Genomic DNA, 19,496 nt, shown 5'->3' with positions numbered 1-19,496 from the left:
GCAGCTGGGAGGTCATGTTGCGGCTGTACAGGACATTGGTTAGGCCACTGTTGGAATATTGTGTGCAATTCTGGTCTCCTTCCTATTGGAGAGATGTTGTGAAACTTGAAAGGGTTCAGAAAACATTTACAAGGATGTTGCCAGGGTTGGAGGATCTGAGCTACAGGGAGGCTGAACAGACTGGGTCTGTTTTCCCTGGAGTGTCGGAGGCTGAGGGGTGACCTTATAGAGGTTTACAAAATTATGAGGGGCATGGGTAGGATAAATAGGCAAAGTCTTTTCCCTGGGGTTGGGGAGTCCACAACTAGAGGGCATAGGTTTAGGGTGAGAGGGGAAAGATATAAAAGAGACCTAAGGGGCAACGTTTTCACGCAGAGGGTGGTACATGTATGGAATGAGCTGCCAGAGGATGTGGTGGAGGCTGGTACAATTGCAACATTTAAAAGGCATTTGGATGGGTATATGAATAGGAAGGGTTTGGAGGGAAATGGGCCAGGTGCTGGCAGGTGGGACTAGATTGGGTTGGGATATCTGGTCGGCATGGACGGGTTGGACCGAAGGGTCTGTTCCCATGCTGTACATCTCTATGACTCTATGATTGGACACTCTGGAGGCAGGAAACATGTTTCCGCTGATGGGTGAGTCCCGAACCAGAGGACACAGCTTAAAAATAAGGGGTAGGCCATTTAGGACAGAGATGAGGAGAAACTTCTTCACCCAGAGAGTGGTGGGTATGTGGAATGCTCTGCCCCAGAGGGCAGTGGAGGCCCAGTCTCTGGATTTGTTTAAGAAAGAGTTGGATAGAGCTCTCAAGGATAGTGGAATCAAGGGTTATGGAGATAAGGCAGGAACAGGATACTGATTGAGGATGATCAGCCATGATCATAATGAATGGTGGTGCAGGCTCGAAGGGCAGAATGGCCTACTCCTGCACCTATTGTCTATCGTCTATTTATCTTCTCAGTTTAATGCTGAGTAACCATCAGCATTGAGAAGCACCGGGAGAATGAAGGGGTAGTCATTTGCCTGTGAATGAATCAGACACAGGGGTGGTGTTGATGATCCACCATGACCTTTTGTAATACTTCATCTCACACCATCACCTCACCTTACCACTTCTGCCTCGTTCACGCACTTTCAAAATTCCTCTTTATGCTAGCATGCGAGATTTGCCTCAGCTTCTCCAGTGGCAGAGAGTGCTACACTCCCACCAGCCTGAGCAAAGACATTTCTCCTAGTCTTTATCACAGATACCTTGGAGTGCAGGTTCATAGCTCCTTGAAAGTGGAGTCGCAGGTAGATAGGATAGTGAAGAAGGCGTTTGATATGCTTTATTTTATTGGTCAGAGTATTGAGTACAGGAGTTGGGAGGTCATGTTGCAGCTGTACAAGACATTGTTTAGGCCACTGTTGGATTATTGCATGCAATTCTGGTCTCCTTCCTATCGGAAAGATGTTGTGAAACTTGAAAGGGTTCAGAAAAGATTACAAGGATGTTGCCAGGATTGAAGGATTTGAGCTATCAGAAGAGGCTGAATAGGCTAAGACTGTTTTCCCTGGAGCACCGGAGGCTGAGGGGTGACCTTATTGAGATTTATAAAATCATGAGGGGCATGGATAGGATAAATAGACAAAGTCTTTTATCTGGGGTTGGGGAGTCCAGAACTAGAGGGCATAGGTTTAGGGTGAGAGGAGAAAGATATAAAAGAGACCTAAGGGGCAACTTTTTCACGCAGAGGGTGGTACGTGTATGGAATGAGCTGCCAGAGGAAGTGGTAGAGGCTGGTACAATTGAAACATTTAAAAGGCATCTGGATGGGTATATGAATAGGAAGGGTTTGGAGGGATATGGGCCGGGTGCTGGCAGGTGGGACTAGATTGGGTTGGGATATCTGGTAGGCATGGACGGGTTGGACCGAAGGGTCTGTTTCCATGCTGTACATCACTGTGACTCTACGACAATGAGAAAATGCTGAAAAGCATTGGAAGATATCAGACGACGGGGACAAAGCACAAAACTAGATTGCTCTACTGGTAAGGAGCTGGCACAGATACAACCCTTCTGTGTTGTAAACTTTTCATGGCCTATTAACCCAGGAACAGGTATGGTTGCACTACACCCACAATCAGATGCTACTCCTCAAAGACTCAATTAGCTACTTACAGCTTCGGTATGAACAGGGTGTACGGCGAAGAGAACGGCTGCTAAGAACGCCTGGCGACGGTCTCGGAACACAGCCTTGTCACACGTGTAGAACAACAATGAGGTCACAGTGCAGTGCAAGCTTAGATTGACCACATGGAAGTACAATGGAGTCATGCCACCCAGCAGGATGTTCAACCTGGATAAAAGGCACATCCAAAGCAAAAGGAACAAAAACTTCATTAGTGTACAGAATCACATTGCATTTTACACCACAGTGACAGGCCATTTGGCACAACTGCTCTAAGCTTGCACTTATGTCTCCTCCCCTACCATGTCACCACATCCTAACAGCATTTTCCCCATTTGTTTATAGTTTCTCCTTAAAAAACCCTCTCTCTGTGCTATTCATCTCGACTATCCTGTGACTTATTGGTTGCTACATCCTCACCACAACCTGGCTAAAGGTTTACTGTCTGCTAAGTTATTCCCTTTGCCCTCCCTCAGTCTTAAAGATGAGGAGGCCATTCAGCCCTCAAGCTTGCTGCATCATTCAACCTCTTCATGTTCGATCTGCACCTCCAACCCCACTTAATCCTGTCCTACACATTAACAGCGCAGAGGTGGAATGAGTGGAGTGTATCAAGCTCCGGGGAGTGGTCATCCACAACAAGCTTTCTTGGACTCTTCATGTGGAAGCCCAACAATGTCTCTTCTTCCTCAGACAGCTGATGAAATTTGGCATAATGGTGAATACCCTTGCCAACTTTTATAGGTGTGCAATCGAGAGCATTCTGTGTGGATGTATCACTACCTGGTAGGGCAACTGTACCATTCAAGATCAGAGACGGTTACAGAGAGTGGTGAACTCGGCCCAGACAATCACAAAGGCGAACCTCCCCTCAAAAGAATCCATCTCCCAGGCCCGCTGCCAAGGAAAGGCCGCCAGTATTCTCAAAGATCCATCCCACCCTGGCAATGTGTTTCTACAACCTCTACCATCAGGGAGAAGGTACAGAAGCCTGAGCACACGCACCAGCCGGTTTCGAAACAGTTTCTACCACACTGTTGTTAGAATACTGAATGGACTCACAAACTCTTAACATTTGCCTGTACCTGGGTTTTTGTTTTTGCTGCTGTTTACCTATTATTTACTTATCTACACTACTTAACTGTGTGATGTGCCTGTACTGCTCACAAGACAAAGCTTTTCTCAGTGCCTTGGTACACGTGACAATAAATTCAATTCAATTCAATTCAATTCTTGGAGCTAAACTAAATAAAATTAAACAAATTTAAATGCTGAAAACACCATGAGTCCACAAGCTCTCTGGTGTGTAAACTGTACTGTCCAATGCTTAAACCACTCACCATAGTAATTTAATAATATAATATTTGTTGGAGTCAACTGTCAAGGGATGCGAGTGGGAGTATTTCATCGCAGGAGGATCTTGGGGAAAGAGGGAGTGGGAGTCTACCCACACCAGGAATCACGGGTAAAAGGGGGGAGTGGGAATCCATCCATACCGGGAATCCCAGCTAAAGGGGGGAGTTGGAGTCTATCCACACCCAGAATGCTGTTGGGAGGGGCTCAGGATGGGCTGGTGGTGACTGGATGTGAAAGTGTGCGCTTTCTGGATCTATCACCAGCTGACAGAGTGGATTGGCTCAGTTAGCACACCCACATGCCCTGTTGTAAAAACATGTCACAAAATTGTCGAAGTTGTCCAAACCACACTTCACCCTCTGGTTAAAAAGAAAAGCAGCTGCTGACATTCAGACACCCAGCACAGGGAAAGGGGCAGGGCAGCAGCTCCCGACTGCTCTGACCCGGGTCAGAAACAGACTCACCCAGGGGCTTTCAGATTTATTTTTTTATAACTGGAACCAAACACCAGCCTGGCACACGTTAATTTGAAGTAGTCAAAGAGTGTGGTGATGGAAAAGCACAGCGGACTCTGACTCCAGCATCTGCAGTCCTCACGTACTCCTATTTAATTTGAAGTAGCCAGCTTATAATCACTCCCCCACATCCCCCCCAGATTCAGTGCATCACCAACTGGTGCACAGTCAGAAGATAAGAATCATGACATTCGTTGCAACACAGAGAGAGCAAGCTTTGTGTCGTTCAAACAACATATTTGCAAACACTTTCTGATAAAGGCTGTACTAATACTGTGCGTTGGTTTAGTGTCTCTTCTTCCCACAGCATTTTCTTTGGAAAATGTCCAACTGGTAAAGTACCTGGCGGACAGAGGTCTAGGGTCACAAACTCCAGGTTGAATGTTGCTCTGGAATATTTCTCCCTTTTAAAGGCAGTCATCCACTAAGCCAGCTAATGATCCCTGGCTGTCCCAAGTTTCTCTAGTTTTCAGGAAATGCCTTCTTACAAAGGTGCAACCATCATGAGAGAGTGGGTCAGAGTTGATGGATCTCCTAGTCTTTGGACCTCTACCATTTTCCTATGGGGAAAACGACGGGGAATATCAATAGTAAAGAGGAGATGGGTAACTATACTTTGGCCTCTCCTGTTCTCCTCTCTCTTCTATCCAACCATTTAATACCCACACCATTGGCTTTCCATCCATGCTGGGTCATTGTACATTTTGGCCAACTGGTTATTCTTGAAGGAAACAAAATATAGCTTTTTTTTTTCCCCCAGAAAGCCAATCTCTAGGAATTTTTGTTTTATTTCTCTTTTCCTGAAGCTTGCATGTACATGTTTTGGGGATTTTGTTTTTGTTCATTCATAGACTGTGGGTATTGCTAGCTGGGTGAGCATTTATTCTCAAGCCCTAATTTCCCAGAGGGCAGCTAGAGTCACATCTAGGCCAGACCACATAAGAATGACACATTTCCTTCCCTGATGGACAACAGTGAACTAGATTTATTAAAAATTGCTATATTTGGCAGTAGACATGTGCTTCCTATGAGGCTAGCTTTCTTTCTCCCTTATATTAGGTTATTATTGAATGAAAATTCCACTATCTGCCATGGTGGCAATAGAACTGTTGACCCCAGAACATAGGCATGGGCTTTTACAGAGTCATAGAGATGTACAGCACGGAAACAGACCCTTCGGCCCAACTCATCCATGCTGACCAGATATCCCAACCCAATCTAGTCCATCCTTCCAGCACCCGGCCCATATCCCTCTAAACCCTTCCTATTCATATACCCATCCAAATGCCTTTTAACTGTTGCAATTCTACTCACTTCCATCACTTCCTCTGACAGCTCATTCCATACACGTACCACCCTCTGAGTGAAAAAGTTGCCTCTTAGGTCTCTTTTATATCTTTCCCCTCTCACTCTAAACCTATGCCCTCTAGTTCTGGACCCCCCAACCCCAGGGAAAAGACTTTGCCTATGTATCCTATTCATGCCCCTCATGATTTTATAAACCTCTACAAGGTCACCCCTCAGCCTCCGACGCTCCAGAGAAAACAGCCCTAGCCTGTTCAGCCTCTTCCTGTAGCTCAAATCCTCCAACCCTGGCAACGTCCTTGTAAATGTTTACTGACCCCTTTCAATTTTCACAACATCCCTCCAATAGGAAGGAGACCAGAATTGCATGCAATATTCCAAAAGTGGCCTAACCAATGTCCTGTACAGCCGCAACATGACCTCCCAATTCCTGTACTCAATACTCTGACCAATAAAGGAATGCATACTTTATGCATTCTTCACTATCCTATCTACCTGTGACTCCACTTTCAAGGAGCTATGAACCTGCACTCCAAGGTCTCTTTGTTCAGCGACACTCCCTAGGTCCTTACCATTAAATGTAAAAGGTCACTAAGATTTGCTTTCCCAAAATGCAGCACCTCACATTTAATCTAGATTAAACTCCAACTGCCACTTCTCAGCCCATTGGCCCATCTTTTAGATTACTAGTCCAGCAACATCACCATTCTGCCATGGCCTCCCCCTGAGGAATTAAGAAGGATAAGCATTTATACATCTCTATCATTGTACAGTTACAGATGCCTGTTTGCATGTTATCCAGGTAACCATGTGATACCGTGATGCAGAATGGTGGGACATTACATCTCACCCAATCTCCATGTGAATGCACCTTTCCTGCAAGAGTTGCTTGTCAGTGATTTGTCCTTTCCAGGGGGTATCGACCCGGGACACCAGGGTAACTCCCCCATCGCCACTGCAGCTGAAGCTTGCTAAGGTCAGCACATACCCATTCAGTGCTGTGCCCAGCCTCTGTCCAAGTAACCCAATGGCCCACTAAGCTAGCTGGGTGAGGATTACAATTCTTAAGTGTCATCTTTTAAAAAGGGGGTGTAGGAACAAGGACTACAAACCAGCACTCCAGTTGTAACCGCACTCTCTGCTGGAGAACGCACGTGCTAAACCACCAAACGCCAAGCAGTTGTGTAAGCCCAGCCCCTGAACGTACACTAGGACAAAGGTCACAGAGATTAAACGGTGGACCATTGCGGAGATCATGGAAACCCTGGCGAGTGAGCCATCTCCTGACATTGTCTGGGTTGTGAGGTGTGAATGGGAAATCGGGGGAACAAAAAACAGGGAATTATCTTTGAAGACAGAAAAGCTATTATTTCTGTGAAGTTGGAAAAGGATTCGGAATCTAAGCTACCCAAATGAGATTCATATTTCCCTGCAAGCTATGGCTTGGAATATTTTATTGATTTTATGCTGGAAAAATGAAGCAAACACCAGGTTTTGGGAGATAGTGGGCCAAATGACCAAATCATCTCTTGTCCAACTGTCTTCGAGGACCTCACTGCTTCTCCAGTTATAGCGTCAGGTATTCTTATGTATTCTTCATCTCGACACGGATGGCCGTGATTTCATCAACAAGGCTCTACGGTCTAAAGATTCCTCCCCAAGCCTCACTGCATTTCCCTCCTCCCTTTAAAGTGTTGCTTCACGCCCACCTCTTTGTCCAAACATTTGATCAACAGCCGCAGATCAACCATCCCACTATCTCCAGATCTGGCTCACAGAGTCACATTTGGGTGCCTGACCACACTCCCGTGTAGAGCCGTGGAGCATTTTATTCTGTCAAAAAGTGCTATTGAAATGCAAGCTGTTGTGGTTGTTGAAACCTGGCTGTTTTTCAAAAGAGAATGGCTGCATTTTAATGTGGATAAATGTATGGTTATCCACTTTGGTGGCAAGAACAGGAAGGCAGATTACTACCTAAATGGAGTCAGGTTAGGTAAAGGGGCAGTACAAAGAGATCTGGGTGTTCTTGTACACCAGTCAATGAAGGCAAGCATGCAGGTACAGCAGGTAGTGAAGAAGACTAATAGCATGCTGGCCTTCATAACAAGAGGGATTGAGTATAGAAGCAAAGAGGTTCTTCTGCAGGTGTACTGGGCCCTGGTGAGACCACACCTGGAGTACTGTGTGCAGTTCTGGTCTCCAAATTTGAGGAAAGACATTCTGGCTATTGAGGGAGTGCAGCGTAGGTTCACGAGGTCAATTCCCAGAATGGCGGGATTACCTTACACTGAAAGACTGGAGCGACTGGGCTTGTATACCCTTGAGTTTAGAAGACTGAGAGGGGATCTGGTTGAGACATAAGATTATTAAAGGATTGGACACTCTGGAGGCAGGAAACATGTTTCCGCTGATGGGTGAGTGCCAAACCAGAGGACACAGCTTAAAAATATGGGGTAGACCATTTAGGACAGAGATGAGGAGAAACTTCTTCAACCTAGAGAATGGTGGCTGTGTGGAATGCTCTGCCCCAGAGGGCAGTGGAGGCCCAGTCTCTGGATTCATTTAAGAAAGAGTTGGATAGAGCTCTCAAGGATTGTGGAATCAAGGGTTATGGAGATAAGGCAGGAACAGGATACTGATTGAGGATGATCAGCCATGATCATATTGAATGGTGGTGCAGGCTTGAAGAGCAGAATGGCCTACTCCTGCACCTATTGTCTATTGTCTTTTCAAAGAACAGGCACAGAAATGTCCGGACCAAGGATAAATCTGCAAGATGCACTGAAACTGGCAACAAATATCCATCCTCTGTCTTTTCTGGTGCAAATAAGAACTCAGCTACATTCGGTAGCGCACGACGGAATTATCCAGAACCCAAACTGATATAGAGAGATGTCATGCACACTGTCAATGAGAATTCCCGTTTCATTCAGGAGCCCATCCAGAACTGTGAGCTACTCACAGAATTAATAATGGCCAGCAACAATCCAGGACTTTATCCTAAAAATATACTATTCTGGCTAAGGAGCACACTGTACTCTGGCCACACTATTTCACAAGGCACAACATTAAATAAAAATACTTCTTCCAGTTACCAAGATGATCAAAGAAATAACTCCTCTCTGTCAGGTTTTTTAAACAATTAGATTGATCCAAAACTATTCTCAATAAACATAATTATGGGTTTATGATCGAAGCAAAAAAACTTATCTGATGACAATGCAATAACTGCTTTACACAATTAACATACTTAGTCAATGATACAGGTATATAAATGCTTATCTATCTCCATTCCCCAGTGGTAGAATGGTAATGTTGCTGGACGAGTAATTCAAAAGCCCAGTTTTACATTCTGAGGTCAAGGGTTAAAATGGCAGATGGTATAATTGTTATTCAATAAAAGTCCAAAATTGGGGGGTGGTGGTGGTGGTGCAAAAGATAACCTAATAGCAACCATGTAACTACTGCCAGTTGTCATTAAAAATAAAATGTAGTTCACTATTGTGTGTCCGGGAAGGTAATCTGTCATCCTTACCTGGTCTGGTCTCCATAGGACTCCAGACCTTTAACTGCCCTCTGGGCAATTAGGGTTGGAAAATAAATGCTGGCCCAGTCTGTGAGCAAACAAAATGAAAATCTGCAAAACATATACATGCAAGCTTCAGGAAATGAGAAAGAATAAATAATATATTTCTCAAAGACTGGTTTTCTGAAAAAAGAAACACGCTATACTTTCTACAAGTATAACCAATTGACTAAAATGTAAAATGTTCCAGAATCTATTGCTCTGATGTTCTGGTTGATGTGGTCAAGTCGCTCATTAGGCACGGTGTCTCTGAAGTCGTACAAACACAGCTTGCTCAGGAATTATAATCTTAAGATGTTCTTCAGTCATGCCATCAAAAGAACAAAGAGGCTGAATTCTGAACTAAGGAGGGTTTTCGTTTCTGAAATGAGTGAGATCAGCTGGGTAGCCGGTTCTTCAGCTGCTTAAAAAATAATTTCTAATGGTCACAGTAAAATTTCAAAGCCTCCTTTCCACAGAAGCATAAAACTTGAAATAAATCAAATTGCCAAACACGTTTTAAAACTGATGTCCTCCAAGCAATATTAAATATAAAGGGTCTTCATAATAATACTTTATGGATAAAATTTGTAAAAGCAAATTTCATATTAAAAAATTATAAACAAGATATTATAAAAATATTTCAACATGAATCTTACAGAATTTGCAATAAAATTCAATTTATCTCTGAAGCACGCTCCACTCAATTGGACTGTAATAGGCTTAATATTTACAAAGCACATTCTATATCAAGTATATGACCTCAGGACAAAAGATTTCAAATGGGATATTACAGAATGTGTGGTAGAATTGAAATATTTCTCAGTGCATTACTGCCTACTATTAAGTGTCTTTCAAGTTTTCAATCCCCTTGGTTTTCACAATGTACTTTCCTTGTGGGGCATGTTTTACTCGAAAGTTTCCAGTCCCTCTGTGTAGTATGGCTGAAAGGACTTGGGCCTTTTGCACTGGGCCTCCACAGCAGCTGCCACAACCTATAAGGCATCATCCCTCAGCACACAGTCGTGGGCCTTGGGACATGCCAATGTGCAACATTCAATTGAGGACTTTATGCATTGGAGGACCAGTACATTCCGGGAAGGCCAGGAAGATTCAGGCAAACCGAAGACCAACAGAGTGGACAATACTTCAGGTGCAGTTGACGTTTGCCCCTGGGAACAGCCAGAGAGCAGCGAGTCCTGATTCACAGATCTTCCCCAGAACTGGCCATGACAAAAGCTGCTGCGCTCTCTCCAGACCTCGCTTGCCAAAGGAATATTCCACAAAACAATCTCCTCCCCCACTTACAACCATTTGAGGGAGTTGAAGGGAGAAGGAAGGGGGTCTCTGGGTGAGTAGGGAACATCTAACGTGAAGGGCATCTCCCACCACCACTCAAGCTACATCTTGGTGCTACTTTTAAACTCCTGGCGATGAGCAGCTCTGCCAAGTGACTTTGACAGTCTGCTCAGGGCACCACCCAGGTGGAGTCATCACCTTGATTTCCCACACAGCCTCGAGGACATTACGTACTGTCTGATGGACTTGTGGTTGAAGTTTTTTTCCTTCTGTACAGGTGACAACTATTTGGAGCACCCTGCAGCAACGTGACCAGACCCCATCCTTCACAACACCGGGGACAGGTAAACTTCAGTACGCAGTGACCCTTGGTGTTTGCGTACTAAAAGGTCAATGTACACAGATGTGCAGATGTACACAGATGTACACAGAAGTGGTCACCAGGAAGATGCTGATACTGGGTATATTTTTTATGCCCCCTGTATGTACAGGCTTTTATATCATGTCCCCTGCAAATGCGCCTCTTTTTACTCTCCAGACAAGATGGAAGATGGATCTGGAGACTGCCACTGTACAGCAGCAAGGAATAAGCTGGATCTATGCCACATACAGCAACACAGAGGGCTGCACTGAAAACAACAAAATCTTAAGACCAGTGAGTCAGACAGTATCCAGGGTCCTACAGAGTGCCTCCCACCTTATGATCACGTTCTTACCCACAATGCAGAGGGAGTACTGCACCTATGTGCCCAGTTTTTCTTTGACCATGCCTCCTCTCACTTTCTGGCTTTTAAGCACATTCCCAAATGCACCTAACCCACACATCCTTGAACACTATGGGCAGTTTACCATAGCCAATTCACCTAACCTGCACATCTTTGGTCTGTGGGAGGAAAACAGAGCACCCGGAGGAAACCCACGCAGACATGGGGAGAACGTGCAAATGCCACACAGTCAGTCGGCTGGAATCGAACCTGGATCCCTGGCGCTGTGAGGCAGCACTGCTACCCACTGAGCCACCACAGTCACTAGCTCATCTTTACATTGCTGGCCTCTGTCACAAGACTTTGAGAAAGTGACACTAGCAGATCCTCTCAGTAGTCAAATGGCAAAGGTGAACTAGCTCACTAGCGGGAAAAAAATAATAAACAGCCTCCAGTTACAATGTCAATTTAAAAAATCTTTCTGCAATTGCAGATTGTAGGGAGTTCCTTTCTTTCTCGCCTACAAATCCAGACCACGGTAGGCTTTACTGGGTTAGGAAGTTCTACTCTGTTGACTTTCACCAAGCTCCCTTTAAACATTGCCAGGTATCACCTGGGAAAAGGGGAACTGGAACCGGTTAATAATTCACAAAGATTACAGCAATCACATGGTCATGATTCTCTGCCCTTTGCAACTTGAATTCAGAAAGTTGAGGGACACTTCCTTGATAACTTCACTTGGGAAGGCTGCAAAGAGAGAACAGCATGTAGCCATTCAGCCCTTCAAGTCTGTTCTGTTAAATCATAGATGATCTACACCTCACCTCCACTCGTTCACCTTGGTTCCACCTGCTTTCATAACCTAACCCAACAGCTCAGTTTTACAAACATACGATACACACCCTACCATCTATTTTGGGAAGCATTTTCAGTAAGAAAGTTAGTGAATAACTTGGAGTGTTTACATAGGCTGGCCAGTATCAAGTACTAGTATCCAGACAAAGAGGAAGAACAGTCAGTTGGTGAAAGTATTGGAAGGGGACTTGCACTCACACCAATAGAGAGTTAGCACCCTCATTATAAACGATGGGATTAGAATGGATGGCTACGTCACCAACAGAACAACCAGAAAATTATAATTACAGGTGCGTAGACACACACACACACACACACACATATCACAGAGGCAGATCTTAGACAAAAAAAAAGCAGACATGCAATAGTACACATTACCAGCACACACACACACACAAATACACAGACCACCCACAGACACAAATACAAATACATTGACCAATTACACCACCGACACTTACATGCACACCTAAACCCATCCATGTACACAGACACATACGGACTAGCCTCCCACAAGCACAACCAGGAATGGGCTCAGTGGAGTGACACTGGGCCCACTTCAATGCCATCAGAAGATGAATAACACTGTAATGAGCAAGACACCACTAATGTGCAAATAAATAAATGGACCGACTAAACTTATATGAGCAAAAGTAAAACGTAATGGGTCAGAAAACTACCACAAACATTTATGAAGGTCATAATTAATCTCTGCTTGGCCAAGCATGCAATATTCAAGGGTAGTCAGCATGACTTTGTCAAGAGGAGATCATATCTGACAGGTTTCATTGAGATTTTCAGGCAGGTGATTAAATGCGGGTGCAAGTAATGTAATGGATATAGTCAACATGGACTTTGTTAAAACGTTCAATGAGGTCTCATCTGAGAGAATACTCAAGAAGCTAAGGCCCCAAAGAAATTTGGCAAATTGTATCTAAACTTGGTTTAGTGGCAGAAGGCAAAGAGGGTAGAGGTCAGAGGATGTTCCTATAATTGGAAGCTTGCGTCCAATGGTATATCTTATGACTCTGGGTTGGGTCCCTTGACGCTTTTAATGCAAATTAATGACCTGGGTGTGAGTGTAGGAATCATGATCAGTAAGTTCCCAGACAACCTGAAAATTAGTGGCATGCTCAGTAACAAGGATGAAAGTGTGAAACGACAGGACAATATAAATGGGCTGTTCAGATGGACTGAACAATGTCAAGTGGAATTGAATCCTGAAAAGTGAGAGGTGACGTATTTTGGGAGGGCTAACAAGGAACACAGTAAATGTTGAACAGTAGAACCCTGGGAAATACAGAGGATCTGGGGGACCTTGATGCTTTATCGTGAAAAAGCTGGTTAAGGCAGTGTATGGGGGAACTGAACTTTATCAGTTGAGGAATGGAATACAAAAGCACCGCAGTTATGATAAAACAAAGAACTGTGGATGCTGGAGATCTGAAACAAAAGCTGAAATATCTGGTGAAACTCAGCAGGTCTGGCATCATCTTTGGAAGAAAGCAGAATTAATGTTTCAAGACAAGTGACTCTTCATCTGAACGTATGGGGAAGGTTATGATTGAACTGTGTAAGGCATCAATTAGACTGTGACTAGAGGACTCTGCAGTTCTGAGGAAAATGTGATTGTCCTAGAGAGGGTACAGAAGAGACTCACCCAGATATTGCCTAGGCTGGAGCATTTCAGCTATGAAGACAGACCAGATAGGCTAGAATTGTTTTCCTTCAAGTATAACCAATAGAGGTATACAAAACTATGAGAGGCATAGATAGGAAGAAACCTTTAACCCCTACTAGAGGGATCAATAACCAGGGAGCATAGATTTACAGTAGAAGGCCGAAAATTCAGAGGGGGTTTAACAAAGCTTTTGTTCAGCTAGGAAGTGGTGGATATCTGGAACACAACGTCAGAATGGGTGGTAGAGGCAGGAATCATTTAAGTAGTAGTTAGATTGACACATGACGCATCATTGCTTGCAAGGCCATGGGCCAATAGATTATACAGGTGCTTGATGATTGGTGTGGACAAGATGGGCTGAAGGGTCTTTTTCCAGATTGTAAACTCTCTGGCTCTAATTGTTATCCATATGACTAGCATCTTAGGCCCAAGCAAACCAGCAGGTTCCGGTGAGCAATCCCTCCTTCGATCCACTTTGGCCGTGCACAAGGTCACCAAAGAAAGGCCACTGTGCCACCTTTCCAATTGCCCTGCTGAGATTAGCAGCCGGGACACGGCGGCCAATTGTAAAGCACCAAAACTTGCAAGGTTAAAACCACTCACCGCCACATCAGAAACACAGCTTATCTGTGAAGTCACATGAGAGAGAAGGTTGCTGTGGATGTCGAGAGGCATGGGGATCGAGAGATCAAGCTCAGAGTGGAAAAGAAATCGAGCTGTCGTGCGGAAAGCCAGTGAGGAGCAACTGCAGACCCATGGTGAAAGGAAGACTGTAGTTTGGAACTTGTTACTTCTTATTTACTATTTTATACTGACAAGAACCGTAATGTTGACCTTTTAACTTATTCTTAACTTTATTTTTCTACTCTTTACCCAAGCTTTTATACCTTGCACCTAAGGTGGTACCATGAATGGCAACATTGTAAACTTTCTGCTGTACTCCTGTATCCTGGTACTTGGGTACACATGACAATTAAACCTAATTCCAATAGAGACTCTCAAACTCTCCTCAGACAACCCAATCCAATTATTTAAATAAAATTAAATTTTCTTCAATTAATCACTCCAATTTTAACTTACCCTCCTTTCAACTCAAAATGATCAAGCTTCAATAATGCAATTTTTTCCAAAGTGAAAAAGTTGGGGCAGCAGTAGAAGAGAACCGCTCTCATCTTGTTTACAGACAGCATCAAAAGCTGAAGAGTCTTAACTTCTTCAGGATGAAAGTACCAATGGCTAGGACAGCACTTAATGCCCATCTTCAGTTTATCTGAAGGAACTCCCATATTCCTGTCAGGGAGTGAGTTCCATGGCTGTGTGCTCTTGCAAGTCTCTATCAATTCTCGACAGACATTAAAATGGCTTGCATTATGGGTAACCTGCTCAAGAATGATAGAGTCATAGCGATGTACAGCACAGAAACAGACCCTTCGGTCCAACTCATCCATGCCGACCAACCTAATATGGTTCTATTTTCCAGCACTTGGCCCATATTCCTTTAAACCCTCATATATCCATCCAGATGCCTTTTAAATGTTACAATTCTACCCACATCCACCACTTCCTCTGGCAGCTCATTCCATACATGCACCACCCTCTGCGTGAAAAAGTTGCCCCTTAGGTCTCTTTTATATCTTTCCCCTCTCACCCTAAACCTATGCCCTCTAGTTCTAGACTTCCCCACCCAGGGAAAAGACTTTGTCTATTTACCCTATCCATGCCCCTCATGACTTTATAAACCTCTATAAAAGGTCACCCCTCAGTCTCCGATGCTCCAGGGAAAACAGCCCCAGCCTATTCAGTCTCTCCCTATAGCTCAAACTCTCCAACCCTGGCCACATCCTTGTAAATCTTTTCTGAACCCTTTCAAGTTTCACAACATTTTTCCGATAGGAAGGAGACGACATATTCTTAAAATACAAGGAATAGAGGAGAAGGTCCGAAAATGGAATAATTGAGTTTATGGGTTAAATGACTTTTCTTGGGTGTTGCATTTTTCAGAAAGGGCAGTTTTGGCAACATTAGAGTGTTCGTAACTGAAGGCAGGCTTGGGAAAGTCCTATTGGCACTACAATAGAAAGCCTGCAGGTATCCTTATGATCCACGTCAACAACTGTTTTATAGGCACTAATGATTTTAGAAAATAACGTATTAATCAAAATGAGAATGGATTGGAGGGTTGAAGTTATAGGGAAAGGCTGATAGCTCCAGGGAAAAAAAGCCCCAGCCTATCAGCCTTTCCCTATAGCTTCAACATGCCACTCACATCAATCTACCTGTCACAAGTGAATCGGTTCATGAAAGTGTTGGTAAGAGTAACCAGCATACATCCAGTCGTGAATAGTGAAGGGCAATTAAACAACTCACTGGAGGAGAAGGTTCCATAAACATTCCCATCCTCAAAGATGGAAGAGTCCGAGTTGAAGGACTCGCAGCAATCTTCAGCCAGAATAGCCAAGTGGATGATCTAGATTGGCAACATCCAGTGGTCCCCAATATCACAGGTGCCAGTCTCCAGCCAATTCAATTCACTCCATCAAAGAAATGGTTGGAAGGACAGGATGCTGCAAAGGCTATGGGCCCTGACAACATTCTGGCAATAATATTGGAGATTTGAGCTCCAGATCCTGCCAGCTGATCGACAACACTGACATCAACACAACAACATGGAATCTCCCAAGTACACAGAAAGTAGGACAAATCCAACTGGGCCAATTACCACCCCAGCAATCTACTCTCACTCACCAGAAAAGTGATGGAAGGGGTCATTAATAGTGCTATCAAGCAGCACTTGCTCAGCAATAACCTGCTCAGTTATGCTCAGTTTGGGTTCTGCCAGGGCCATTGAGCTCCTGACCTCATTCAAGCCTCAGTTCAAACATGGACAAAAGAGCTGAATTCCAGAGGGGAGGTGAGAGTAACAGCCCTTGACATCAAGGTTGCATTCGACCGAGTGTGGCATCAAGGGAACCCCAACCAAAACTAGAATCAATGAAATTACTCTGTTGGTTGGAGTCATACCGGGCACATAGGAAGATGGTTGTGGTTGTTGGAGATCAGTACTCTACCAGTTTGAAATCAGTCTGAACATTTCTGTAATCAAGGGGGCTCATCCATGTTGGTACAAACTAACTTCACAACTTAATTCTTTAAGTAACACACATTAATTCGGTCAATCCTGAGGTGTCATGTGACATCTCGTTCTTTCATTGCTTATATTTTCCTGCCTGATCTGTAGGGATAATTCAATCTTTAAATCAAACTGCCCCTCACTATAACACCTCCTCCATCCTCAACAACACCTCAACACTACAGCCACCTGAAAACCATGGCTTTCCACTCCCCTGGACAGCACCACAGAGAGGATATAAGGTCCAAAACCAGCTGTACAAATGCCATATCTTCAGGGAATGTACGACACAAAAAGACTGGATATCTGACACCAAATTATGGAGAACAACAGATGGACAGGAGTAATTATAGGCAACACTTTATTTTACTCTCCAGTGACTATCTAGAATATTAGAGAGATTAGTACTGCTTAAAATCTGATAAAGGATCTCCACCCAATCTATTTTGTCCCCGTCTTTCAGTGCTGTGCATTTCAAACACAGTTTATAATTTCCAATGTGTTACTTATTATTTATACTTCTCTATTCTTTGTGCTTTGTTGTATGCCCTGCTGGTACACTCCCTATCTTACACAGGCACAGTGCATCAAATTTCACATTTAAGTCATTTACACTGCTCAAGTATTATGCATAAAATTGCAAGTAAAATTACTCAAACACAAACAATATGTGTTTCACTGACTAGCTTACAGATGTTGCAACATTTCATTTCGGCCACACACTATGCAAACATATTCTTGAACCTGTACACTACAAAGAACAGTCACAGTTTACACTCTGATGTGAAGGTGCTGGTGTTGGACTAGGGTGGACAAAGTTTAAAATCACACAATACCAGGTTATAGTCCAACAGGTTTATTTGGAAGTGCTAGTTGGAAACCTGTTGGACTATAACCTGGTGTTGTGAGATTTTAACAGTTGCACTCAGCATGTCAAACATAACTGCCTAGCTAAGAGGAAGCTATCATGTTTTACACTCAACTAGTCCTCAAGATAAAGACAGATACAGCCTCATTATATAAAAACAGAGACCGGGTTTTGAGCCAGTGAGATTAGTGCCAACAATTTTCTGATGTCATAATTTCTTTCATCCCCTTCTTTCACAAAACAATAAATGTGTTCAATAAGTTTGTGTGCAGTGTCGCAAATAATGAAAACTTGCAGCAATATTCGACCAAACGGGCCTTTATTTTAACAGGCGGGACCACGAGCAGGAGTCAAATAGCTGTTCAACTGTAAAATGCCTCATCACCAAATCCGACCAGGCACTAGAATGATGCTGCAAACTGAACAGGATGAGCCACCTGTCATACGGAAGGATTAGCAAGGCTTTTGACACAGCTACACAGACAGCTAGCCAGATCATAGACACGCTGCCATTCTGTCTACTGGGAGGATTCGTAAACTCTTAACACATTCACCAGGGAATATTGTAACTGCAGCATTTAACTATTGCATTCTCCAAAAAACAATTCATTGGCAATAATAAAATATAAACATACAACTTATGCATATATAAAGTGAATCAACATCATAGTATAGCAAACTAGCTACTACCAAGAGCCAAAACATCTGCTTTAATCACCAACCTAGATCTACACAGCTGCCATTGCACAGTGAAAATAATTATTAACAAGATGATTAAAATAATCAAACTGTCTCATTGCTGCTTAATATTTAGCATTCTTGCAGCTCACTCTCCACGGACAGCAAGGAAGCTCTTAGCCGTGGGAGCATGCTCCAGAGGTAATCTGGCATTGGTGAAAATGGTGGGAAGGCAACTTCTTTTTAAAGCACCACAACATTCACATCTGAAAGAAATAACTTATTGTCACAAGCTGACCAGATTAATTTCATAAAGAAAAGTCATGGGCGAGGGCTTAAGAAATATTGCTTTTAATCAAATTGTGATACACAGTAAAAATATTGGAAAAATAAATATGAATTGGACTTTGAATCTGCTGGCTGGAGGGGAAATGATGACAACTTACTTCACAATAAAGATTTTATTAAACGGCTTGATCTTCCTTTCTGACCCTGGAGTCTCCACTCAGGCATTTGAGGTTTAATAAACTTACTATACATTGCAAGAAGAATCACTTTTCTGGATGTCTTGACAGCCTTTGGCTTCCCCCATCTCAAATTTTTAGAACTAATAATAAAAAAGTTCAAAGAAAATGTTAGGAGTGTGCTATTTGCAGTGAACTTTAACATCCCACCCAGTTACTGGCCATATCAATGCACTGACATTCCATCTGTAACGCAGTGCTCTTTGACCCTGGCTGACTCCCAGTCTAACAAAGTGTCAAATGTAAAAATTCTTATCCTTGTTTTCAAGTTATGTCCTTGTCTCATCCCTCTCTCCGGAATGTGATCCTGCGCTACAATATCTCCTATATTATCTGCCATTTTATATATAATATATCTCCCATATTATATGGCATCTTACCCCATGTCTAAGTGCCATCATTCCATTTTTTTGAGGCCGTGCTTTCAGGTGCTTGAGGTCCCAAGCCCTCAAATTCTTTTAGGTCAATTTACATCCAGTGACCTGCTTTGTAAACTCTGCGTGCATTCCCAAAGCCTCTGTCTGTTGATAAATCATCACAGGCACTCCTTAAATTGAGCAGTTTGCACCAAGGCCTACAGTCACCTTTCTGACTGTGCTGCATTGGGTCATGTTTGTTCAGATTACATCCCACATGCTTTCACTGTTTAGAAAACAAAAAGGTGCTATATAAACACAGATTTGTGACGAGTTCCAGTTCAATTCTGGAGGGGTGGAGAGGGAGAGGGGGAGAGGGAGAGGGAAAGAAGGGGAGGGGGAGGGGGAGGGGGGAGGGGAGAGGGGAGATGGGGGAGAGGGGGGAGGGGGGGGGGAGAGGGGGGGAGGGGAGAGGGGGAGGGGGGG

At 43.7% G+C, this 19,496-nt stretch overlaps 1 protein-coding gene across 3 annotated transcripts in view; it reads right to left on the bottom strand.

Annotated features, from left to right (window-relative positions):
* Positions 1–19,496, bottom strand: part of tmtc1 (transmembrane O-mannosyltransferase targeting cadherins 1) — a 189,063-nt gene that overhangs the window by 159,752 nt on the left and 9,815 nt on the right. For 2 of the 3 annotated variants that reach the window (XM_072552525.1, XM_072552526.1), the window contains exon 2: positions 2,165–2,342. In XM_072552525.1, the coding sequence (XP_072408626.1) occupies positions 2,165–2,342 (178 nt within the window). Of the gene's footprint in view, positions 1–2,164; positions 2,343–19,034; positions 19,125–19,496 lie in introns of those variants that run through there. The other variant, XM_072552527.1, reaches the window with a different exon arrangement.

Source organism: Chiloscyllium punctatum, chromosome 32, assembly GCF_047496795.1.
Source record: "Chiloscyllium punctatum isolate Juve2018m chromosome 32, sChiPun1.3, whole genome shotgun sequence".
Lineage (NCBI taxonomy): Eukaryota > Metazoa > Chordata > Chondrichthyes > Orectolobiformes > Hemiscylliidae > Chiloscyllium > Chiloscyllium punctatum.
The sequence above is the reverse complement of the archived record's forward strand: the minus strand, read 5'-3'. Positions and strand labels throughout refer to the sequence as shown.